The following is an 11,078-nucleotide window of genomic DNA, read 5'->3' as shown; positions in this document are numbered from 1 at the left end:
CGTTCGCGAACAGCGAACGCAAATTTCCGCAAATGTTCGCGAACGGGCGAACCGGGCGAACCGCCATAGACTTCAATAGGCAGGCAAATTTTAAAACCCACAGGGACTCTTTCTGGCCACAATAGTGATGGAAAAGTTGATTCAAGGGGACTAACACCTGGACTGTGGCATGCCGGAGAGGATCCACGGCAAAACTCCCATGGAAAATTACATAGTTGATGCAGAGTCTGGTTTTAATCCATAAAGGGCATAAATCACCTAACATTCCTAAATTGTTTGGAATAACGTGCTTTAAAACATCAGGTATGATGTTGAATCGATAGTGTAAGGGTTACGCCCGCTTCCATTTGCACAACCGCAAACTCCCCATTTGCACAAGGTTGGATACCAAGCTAGCCATGTCCCGTTCCTTGTCCTCACTGATGTCATTGAAGGTCTCTTCCTCCACCCAGCCACGTACAACACCAAGGGTCCCCGAAAGGTGACAACAAGCCCCCTGGGATGCCTGCTGTGTTTGGTCTTCCACCTCCTCAAAGCCTCCTTCCTCCTCTGACTCCTCTTCTTCAGACTCCTCTCTCTGCGTTGCCTCTCTCTGCGTTATTATAAGGTGTGTTAAGTAGTACTATTCCTATCAGTTTAATCCCTGTTATGTCCCCCTCATCAGGCCTTTTTTAGTTGAATGTATCGCCCACTGTCAGTCCCTTCGGGATCCATCCCTCATTCATCTTAATAAAGGTGAGGTAATCTAGACTTTTTTGACCTAGGCGACTTCTCTTCTCAGTGACAATACCTCCTGCTGCACTGAAGGTCCTTTCTGACAGGACACTTGAAGTGGGGCAGGCAAGAAGTTCTATCACAAATTGGGATAGCTCAGGCCACAGGTCAAGCGTGCACACCCAGTAGTCAAGGGGTTCATCGCTCCTCAGAGTGTCGATATCTGCAGTTAAGGCGAAGTAGTCTGCTACCTGTCAGTCGAGTCGTTTTCTAAGGGTGGACCCCGAAGGGCTGTGGCGATGCATAGGACTTAAAAAGCTACGCATGTCCTCCATCAACAACACGTCTGTAAAGTGTCCTGTCCTTGCCGGCGTGGTCGTGGGAGGAGGTGGATTACTTTCACCTCTTCCCCTGTTAGATTCCCGTTGTGCTGGGACATCACCCTTATACGCTGTGTAAAGCATACTTTTTAATTGATTTTGGAACTGCTGCATCCTTTCCGACTTGCCATAATTTGGTAACATTTCAGGCACTTTCTGCATATACCGGGGGTCTAGTAGTGCCCTCAACAGGCACGACAGCATGAAAGACCCCATTTGCACAAGGTTGGATGCCGAGCTACTCATGTCCCGTTCCTCGTCCTCAGTGATCTCACTGAAGGTATGTTCTTCCCCCCAGCCACGTACAACACCACGGGTACCAGATAGGTGACAACGAGCAGCCTGGGATGCCTGTTGTGGTTGGTCTTCCTCCTCCTCCTCAAAGCCACATTCCTCCTCTGACTCCTCTTCCTCACAATCCTCTTCCAGCGTTGCCGTAAGTCCAGCAAGTGATGCTGATAAGGCTGTTTCTGGTGGTGATGGTGACCACAACTCTTCCTCTTCCTCTTCACGCTCATCTACGGCCTGATCCAGCACTCTTCACAGGGCACGCTCCAGGAAGAAAACAAATGGTATGATGTCGCTGATGGTGCCATCGGTGCGACTGACTAGGTTTGTCACCTCCTCAAAAGGATGCATGAGCCTACAGGCCTCCATTAACGTGGCAAAAAAATTCCCAGCTCCGCAGAGGCTGTCCTAGCACCCCAGTCATACAAATAGTCGTTAACGGCTTTTTATTGTTGGAGCAGGCGGTCGAACATTAGGAGTGTTGAACTCCAATGTGTCGGGCTGTCGCAAATCAAGCGCCTCACTGGCATGTTGTTTCACCGCTGGATATCTGAAAAGTGCGCCATGGCCGTGTAGGAACGCCTGAAATGGCCACACACCTTCCTGGCCTGCTTCAGGACGTCCAGGACAGATCCAACCACCTCAGCCGACAAAACAAGCTTCCACCACCTCAAGCCGCGGATCCGGCACTCAGCCAGAGACTTGCCTTTGTTGTTCGAGGTATCAGGGACTCCCAGGGTCTGCACCTGGCACCCAGAAGGGATCGGATGAGCACAAGCAGTAAACAGCAGCCTGCCAAGCATGTCCCACTATAGCCGATCCTCCACACCATGCCTTTGATCACATGAACTGTTCTGTGCACATTAACTAATCGTAAAGTAACAAGCGTTTAAACATGTCATTATTTCACCTCCTAAAGAGTTTATTGTCGTAGTTCCTTACATGCCTTTACCTTAACCGTTCATGTATTATGTTATTCACTAGTCTCATCTCATGGGGTGACTCACACATGATTTATAACTAGTGGTGGAGCTGCTGATATAAATACACAGTTGATAACGTGCAGGCTACACCCTAAACATGACAGCCATCTTTCACAACAATGTACGGCTATATACTCATACCCTCAGTGCAACTAGCCATGATATACGCACGTTCAGCCTAGCATGCTCAAATATAACACACTTCTGTCTTAAAAAAAAAAAAAAGAATGCAGCCTCCGAATGAATCTAAAACGGATGCTGTCCAAGAGGTGGGAGGGTCTGGGAGGGAGGGTCTGCTGCTGATTGGCTGGAATGTGTCTGCTGACTGTGAGGTACAGGGTCAAAGTTTACTCAATGATGAAGAATAGGGGGCGGACCGAACATCGCATATGTTCGGGCGAACGCGAACAAGCTATGTTCGCCAGGAACTATTCGCCAGCGAACTATTCGGGACATCTCTAATAGTAAGTGATGCAACAGGTGATTGGCTATATTTACATGCAACACACTGGGCTGTTGTTGCTCCCAGAAACTATAGCTACAAAATGACAGTAATTACAGTTGTCCAAGGCAGATATTATAGGGTAGGATTTTTACAAACTGTCGTGTGGCAAAAATGGGCATCCTTTAGAAATGCCAGGTTTAAAGTCCCCGATTTCTTCAGTAAGACCCATTGTACAGCCAGTATTTCTATTTGGAGATTCCAAGGCAATTTGTTGGCACTTTTTAGCAATTGGTTAGGTTGAAACACATGAGCTCAATAATTCAATAATTACTAGAAGTGTTCACATACTTTTGACCATATAGTGTAATTACCTGTCAACATTTATTATTTTTATTATATATAAAGTAACTGTATATTTTGTAAAGTTGTATAGTGGGGGAACGAGAAGTACAAATGATTGTAACGAAGCAAACTATATGCCACTTTTTTAATATTAATATATATTTTAATAGCCATAAGTATACACATTCTGATTTAGTTTCTTCTTATAGGGTTAAATGTCCATCTGACTGTTCTGATGAAGCTGGGCCAGTGTTTGGTAACGGCATTTACACGGATGTAAGAAAATACAATATCACAAACAAAACTTACTTACTAAAACAGAATACAAATAATTTACTAAATAACATTGCATCTTTAGGATTCTTCAGTTTGCCTAGCTGCCAAGCATGCGGGAGTCATGAATGAGAGTTTATTTACGGTGGTGGAGAAGAAACCAGGCAGGGCCAGCTATCAGGAGTCCACAAGGAATGGAATCACTTCCAAGCGATATGGTCCTTGGTATGTCTCCTTCATTCTAAGCTATCCTGATAATGACTACCCTTCAAATGAAGATACTACCAGACCGTCACCAGGTACCATTGATCCAAAAAAAATATTCATTTAAATGTACCCATATCCACCATCATCATTTTGAAACATGTTTTACGGTAGTACTTTCAAAGGCTGTCACATCATAGTATAAGTCAAAGACATAGTAACGGTACAGAATGTGTTCAACAATTGATTTAAACAGCACAGGTATCAATGCTAAAAAATAGGGTCACCAATCCTTCTATGGACATGTTTATATGTGTATATGTACAGCAAATGGATATATGTATGTTTATAAATATATATTACATAACTTTCTTGATATTTCAACAGGCAGATAATGTATTGTTTTGGATCAAATCAAGCATTTGATTATTTGTCTATCTACTCCTTTTTATATTGATTAATTAATTGCGTGCACGCCTTCCTAGAAGTAATTCACACCAGAGACAACGTTTCTGATTAGTGAAAAACCTGAGGAATGCTTTATTCCATGGAGTGGGAGCCCCTTTTAAAGCAGAAATACGTCATGTACAGAGTCACAGTTAACAGAAAGTATACATTCAACAATTGGTTAACAGTCTAAGGCAGGCATAGGCAACCTTCGGCACTGCAGATGTTTTGTACTACACCTCCCATGATGCTTTGCCAGCATTATGTGTGTAAGAGCATTATGGGGGATGTAGTCCACAACATCTGGAGAGCCGAAGGTTGCCTATCCCTGGTCATCATTACAGAGTTCTCCCACCCACATTCCAGCTCCATCTTGGTTACACGATGGGAGGGGGAGTGAGTAGTTGCACAAAGGAAGTGGGGGAGGAGTTAGTAAAGGAAGCTGTTCTTTTAACACAGGAATTTGTTACACGAGGCTTGCTCGATGGGAAGGGGGGAGGGTAGCCGGATGGGAGGAATTTACAGAGGAAATAGTTACTGAGCACACATGTACAGAGAAAAATAGACATTTTATCCATGCAATTATTTTGTCCATAACAGTATTAAAATACCATCATGTTTGGATGGTGACATTGTCTGAGCAATCATTTATACTTTGTAATGAACAGTTACAATTCACTTCAATGCAGTACATGGGCCCTAATTACACTAGTTCCTTAGCTTTATTGTATGCCCATCTGACACTAATATATCTCTCTCCCTCAGCCTGACAATCATCTGAGGCAGTTTTCCCTTTTCCGTATAATTTTACTTGTGTAGTGTACCTCCGTAGTAGTGTTTTGAATGATTGTTCCTTTAGTGTCGCACAGATCAAAAATCTGGTGTTTGCCTCCCAGTTCTCCTCCTAGTCCCCACCCTCCAGCGTCACTACAAGATCTTTTAAGATCTATTCCAGCAATCATAAATGAACAGTATAAGTTAAGGACAATCCACTATAATAAATAAAAGGGCTGAACCATGCTGTCAAATGAGAATATACAAATATATATATATATATATATATATATATTTGTGTTAGGGGCACAACGCTGTATAAGGAGTAAGGACTAAGTATAAGTGTAGGATAGGATAAAAGAGAAAGTCGGTTTTGGTGTACCGGAACCGACGATGCGGTAGGCCTGTAAGTAAAGAGGGCCCACCAAGGAGTAAGAAAAGAAAAAGAAAAAGAGAAAAAGAAAGGAAGGAAATGTGTTGAGTATGTGGAGTGGTGGAAGGGTTATTCAAACGCTGACCTCGAATGGTATGGAGCCAGGTAAGGGGTGTCCCTTAAGTAGGTAAGTAAAATAATAAGCCCCTCCAACAATTACAGGCAAAACGGCCTTAATACTTGTGTTAGGGGCACATAGCCGTATAAGGAGTAAGGACTAAGTATAAGTGTAGGATAGTATAAAAGTCGGTTGTGGTGTGCCGGAACCGACAATGCGGTAGGCCTGTAAATAAAGAGGACTAAAAGAGATCAATCAAAGATTTAATACAGTCAACAACTCATACAAATTAACCAGACATTTCCTTAAATGCATTGTGTATCTCTTGTACTGGTTTGGGTATGTACCTTGTATAAGCAGAGGATGTCCACCGCCCCACTGATTTTATAATGTGCACCGGTATGTTGGCACTGGATGCTGTGGAGGCCGGCCCTATACAGAAGGACTGACTTGAGTAGTTGGAAGGGTTGCGGCCTAGCTGGGTTAACAGAGACCTAACATGTTTCATGAAGGTAGAGGTAGCAAGTTTTGAGCCGTGTAATACAAATAATGGATGTGAAGATGGACGTTGGTGTTTTGAAGGTTGGAGTCTAGGACCGCAACCGGGTACCATTTATTGTGGGTAGGATAGTATGCTATCTCTACTGGTGGTGCGTGTTGACTTGTTTTTGAATGTGGTAGAGCCAGTAGGTAGTGATCCATGTGTTTTTGTATGTGAGATCGTATAAAACAATAAGTTGTGTGAGTTGTGGTGATAGTCGTAAACTCTCTTGGCCTGAGAAAACCGTAGAAAGCTACGTACATGGCTGTTTTGATTACTTTGTTGGAACTGGAATTAAACAGTCTTAATTTTAATAGGTCGGATAAGGATTGGAAAAGGTGATTGTCTATTGGTAATCTCTGTGTAGAACATGGCGGAATGGATTTCTGAATATCTCTGAGTATGTTTTTATCTGGTATGATGACATGAAGCTATGGTTGCTAGGCCATAAGGTTAGCATGTGGTGTTGAATGCCGGTCAGATGTAATTTTATGGTGTTGTGGGACAGTTTAAGTTTAAGGTGGCAAAAAGAAGCAAAACCTAGTAGAGTTGACATGATAAAAGTGTGAGATATGTTATGTTCCAACAGGAATCTTTTAAACAAGGTGAAGGCTCTATTATACGTCCTGCGAGTGTTGGACGAGTGCTAATTGGGATAATACCCTGCTATGTTGCATGAGTATATCTAATACATGATTAGATTCTGGAACGATGGAGTTGCTGTGGCTGTATGAGCGGCTGTAGGGAGCGCTTAATGAAATGCCTTGAATTTAAATCAAGACAAATTGTCAGCAGCGATGTTACAAACACAAGGTATATGAAAACATACTAAAAAAGAACTGGTGACATGCCGCCAACCATGTGAGTTTCCTGAGAAATCTCATGATTGTTAAAGACCATAAATGACCCCATGCCACAGCAGCCGCCACAATGGGGTATATCTAAAAAAGAATTGAGGTAGTGGAAAAACCTTCCAAATCATGGACTTGCACAGGCCAACTACCCCAAAGCCATTTGTTCCCATAGATTGCTGCAATATGGTTGGTGAAGTCTCAGACAACCCTATGAGGAACATGCTTTTACCATTCCATGTGGTAAAGAAATCCTGCCACATGAGCAGGTCTGCTTCGGCTTGGGTATCTAGGGTCAATCTATGATAGTAATGTATGAAGTGTGGAAAAGGCATAGTAGTATGTAGATAAAAGTGTGGCCTTGTGGTATGATGTGCATGGCAAAATTTAAGGAAGCTAGTAGGGATTGTAACTCCTTGCGGTTGCATGAAACAAGCAGAAGGTAGTGCTTGATGTAGGTGAGAATGTTCCCTATTTTGTCCTGTGGTAAACTTGCTTGCATGGAAGGAGAGTCAAGTTGAATGCCGGGGAATGTGATGATAATGTCTGGGCCTTCTATTTTCTTAGGGGATATTGGAATACCCAACGTGTCAAACAGACTAATGGCTTCCTTGAGGCTTCTAGGGGAAAAGGTGTTTTCTTCGACCATCAAGAAGTCATCTAGATAGTGGATGACTGTGGGGAATCTGGATATGTTTAATAACAACCAGCAAAGAGTTTCTGCAAACATATCAAAACATTTTGGGCTACTCTTTGACCCAAAGGTTAAGCATGAGAAGAGATAGTAACTGCCTTCCCATTTAATGCCATGTAGGTGCCAAAGTGTGGGGTGGATTGGTAGTAGTTTGAAAGCGTTGATGATATTGGTCTTACTTAACCAAGCTCCTACCCCTGCTTGAATGATACCTGTAATGGCATAATCAATGGTGGCGTACTGTAAGGAAAACTCCTCAGAGGGTATGAGGAAGTTGAGACTTGGGGTGGCAGAGGTGTGGGGTGCTGATAAGTCTATGATCAGTCTATGTTTGAGGGAGGATTTCCCTGTGACAATCCCAATGGGGTTTGTTCTCCATGCAGTAAATGGTGGGGATTGGAAAGGCCCAAGTAGAAACCCCTCTGCAATTTCTTGGACTATGAGTGTGTTTACAGCCGTGGGATTCTGTTGTGCTGACTGCAAGTTTGGGCATTCTAGATTCCCTGAAGGCATGTGTACAATACCCGTATGGAAGCCCTCAGAAAAACCAGAGATTAGGAAAACTACTAGATGTCTGGAAGGGTGGTTAGTCAGTAACGCTGATAATGCATTGATGTTTACAGACGTTAAGTACGGTTTGGGGTACATTTTTTTGGGACATTGGTTTTAGCATGTGCCCGGAAACATTTCGAATAAATATGCAACAATCTGCATGCACTGAAACTGCATGTACCAACATTAAAATTGTTAAAAAATTGTCCCTGGTAGTTTTCTCTGTTCTACCAGAGGTGCTAGGGCATACAAGTTATCCTCCGCTGCATTGTGACAAAATTTAGTTGTGTGGGCAGTGAAAGAGCAGGATGCACAAGCTGGTGTCTTTAGACCTGCAAAGTGTCTGCAGACTATCTCTGTATCCAGTTTGCTCCAGTTGGTTCTGTTCCCGAATTGGGAGAGAGCACCAGACACTTTGGCTGAAAAAGACCTGTGGTAGTCGTAAACCGTTGTACCACCATATTTGTTGTCTAGGTCTACCAGCTTGTGCATGTACAGGTCAAATTCTTCTCTTCTATTTGGGTAAACAGCACAAACCACATCTCTTTAAATGCCAAAGGCTAACACAAACTCAGGGATGGTCAGTTTCCTGTTTAACCTTAAATCCCTGTATCTGGCCACCACAGATACATCATCATAAGCATAAGTTTTATTCTCGACAATATCCTGGGAGGCAATTAGCAGTGATGCTAAGTTGACATCTTTACCTTCCAGGATATCTTTCTTAATATGAGCTGGAATCATGTGGGCAGGGTTAACGTCCTGAGCATCAGAAGTGGTGACTGAACCACCTAATTGAGATTCAGTTGATGCAGGTTGTAATGTAGCAGGAGGCCCCACTTTTGTAAGGGCTGTATTAACGGACTCAAGATTCTCCAGCCTGTTGCTCACTTTACTCATGGCATGAATGTCACCCAAATTGGTGTTGCTGGGGCCTTCCCCCACCTCTAGGTTATCTGTTGATGTGCAGAATAGCTTAAATAGTTCTGCTTTCCTTGCTGTAGCTGGGTAGGGGATTTGTCGCCTTCTTAGCTCGGTAGTAATGCGGGGCATTGTCCAGGAACTGATCGATGCTGGACTAGCAATACCCCCTCTAGATGTGCTGGATCTAGCCGGAGTGCTTGGTAGAGAAAATTCCTCGCCACCTTCTTGAGACATACTAAATAACATGAAGATTGCCATTATTACTTGAACAACAGGGGTCTTGTACTGACTTGCTTGCTAAAGTCAAGTGGCGAAACAATTATTCTTGGTTCTGGTGCCTGGAGAGGCTCTGCTAGTTGCCAAGTGGCTTGAGAGGCTCTATCTATGTGTTGGCACGAGGGGATTTTTTGTGGCCACCGAATGTAGTGGTGGGATGTCGGCCTCTCAGTGACTGTAACCAGAAAAATAGGAAAGGGAGTGACAGATGAGGCCCTCTCTATGTTACTATGCGAGGCGGCTGGCTCTGAGTGGCCCGATGAGTTTATACCTCAGAGTGTGAGGCGAGGTGTTGGCCTTGTGGGACCACTAACCAAAGGCATGAAAGCCGAGGAAATGGGAAACACCTATTGGTTACTATAGTCCCTATTTGCCAGTACGCTAGTATCTAAACCTGGGGGGGGAAATATATATGTACAACGTGAGCAGGTGTGCGTACCTGGTAAGTATGGTTTAGAAACTGATTAATCAGTTTAGGCTTCAGTAGTACCTGTAACCTGAACGGATAAAACAACGTATGAAGTGAATATAGACACATACCATCCTTATCCTAATATGTGTATAACGTACAAGTTAAAGAGCAAAAGTGCTCTGCCAAACAAGTTACTTGTATGCTCTAAAATTCCCCCCCGTTCTCATAGGGAGACTGTTTATACTATAAGCAGGGAATAACGTATGAATTATAGCTGTAATGAAAGTTCTAAACATACACCGGAAGACATAATTTGGTAAAATACGTGATAGCAGGAGTCAAACAAGATATGTTGAAAATTCAAAACACGAATCGTGTAACAGTAACATCCCTGTAATAAGTGATGAACATGCTATATGACCGGTAGGGGTTAGTATATTTAGGTACTTTAATGAAATGCTGTAATGTGTGTGTTTGCGCACAAAATGTTTAGCCGTATGAAATTTGTGCTGTCAGAATGTGAATCTATGTGCCGTACGACTAAAGCAGACTATCTCCCCATTCAGTGAGTGTAAACCATGAGTGTTCGGCAGAAAAATCCCACAAAATTATTGTATGTGCTATTATGTGATATAAGGGATGACCTGTAGAGGTCAGTATTGAGAGTATTCTCTAACAGCCATTCATGTGATTATGTGCACGAACGTTTAGCTGGGTATGACAGGCAAATGTGACGAACAGAGTGTTCCCGTTCCGGAGTTTATTATAATGTAAGTAGGTGAAGGAACAAGTGGAACACGTTCGACCATCAGGTACGAAACAAATGTTTTTTTATGAAACAGTCAAGGTAAGTATCAGAAAGACGTGAAACAAGTGAAAGAAAATCGTAAAGTGTGGACCCGACCCGTGATGACGCCGTGGGACTTTGCCTGGCGCGACGGGTAGATCAGCTTACGGTTTGGTGAGTATCTGGACTCTATCTGCTGCGATGACTGAAGAAGAAAGAGCTGTTTGACCGGAAAACCCTGCAGCTCGTTTCCTGGACACATCTAGAGTAGGAGACCTTGTGGAGCAAAGGTATTTCCCCGAAATGGCATAAATACATATATCACCCCTCCAATTTACCATTGAAACTTCTAATAAAGTCTTCTCACACATATTGTAAATAAAACTCAAATTATCTATCATTCTAAGTGCCATAAAAATTGATTTCCTATTAAGGTAAATCCAAGATGGCAACAAATAAATTAAGTTAATTATTTTTACTAAATATCTAGAATGATACTTATTGAGCAATATTAAATGAGTGTTAAACAAAACATAAAATCTCTATTTAGATAAGTAAATACAAAAGTAATCTAAATCTATGATAAAATGTATTAAAATAAATCATGAATAATTCTAAATTTCTATCCCTAATGAATATTTTTTTTTTATATGTACATATATATATATATATATATATATATATATGTACAGAGAAAAGA

At 42.5% G+C, this 11,078-nt stretch overlaps 1 protein-coding gene across 1 annotated transcript in view; it reads left to right on the top strand.

The window, feature by feature from the left end:
• The first annotated feature begins 3,424 nt into the window (after positions 1 to 3,424).
• Positions 3,425 to 11,078, top strand: part of LOC134569139 (uncharacterized) — a 161,566-nt gene continuing 153,912 nt past the window's right edge. The window contains exons 1-2 of the mRNA XM_063428046.1: positions 3,425 to 3,428; positions 3,511 to 3,724. Of these exons, the coding sequence (XP_063284116.1) occupies positions 3,550 to 3,724 (175 nt within the window). The 5' untranslated portion in view covers positions 3,425 to 3,428; positions 3,511 to 3,549. The remainder of the gene's footprint in view (positions 3,429 to 3,510; positions 3,725 to 11,078) is intronic.

Source organism: Pelobates fuscus, chromosome 7 (genome assembly GCF_036172605.1).
Source record: "Pelobates fuscus isolate aPelFus1 chromosome 7, aPelFus1.pri, whole genome shotgun sequence".
Lineage (NCBI taxonomy): Eukaryota > Metazoa > Chordata > Amphibia > Anura > Pelobatidae > Pelobates > Pelobates fuscus.
This window is presented reverse-complemented; position numbering and strand designations above follow the sequence as displayed.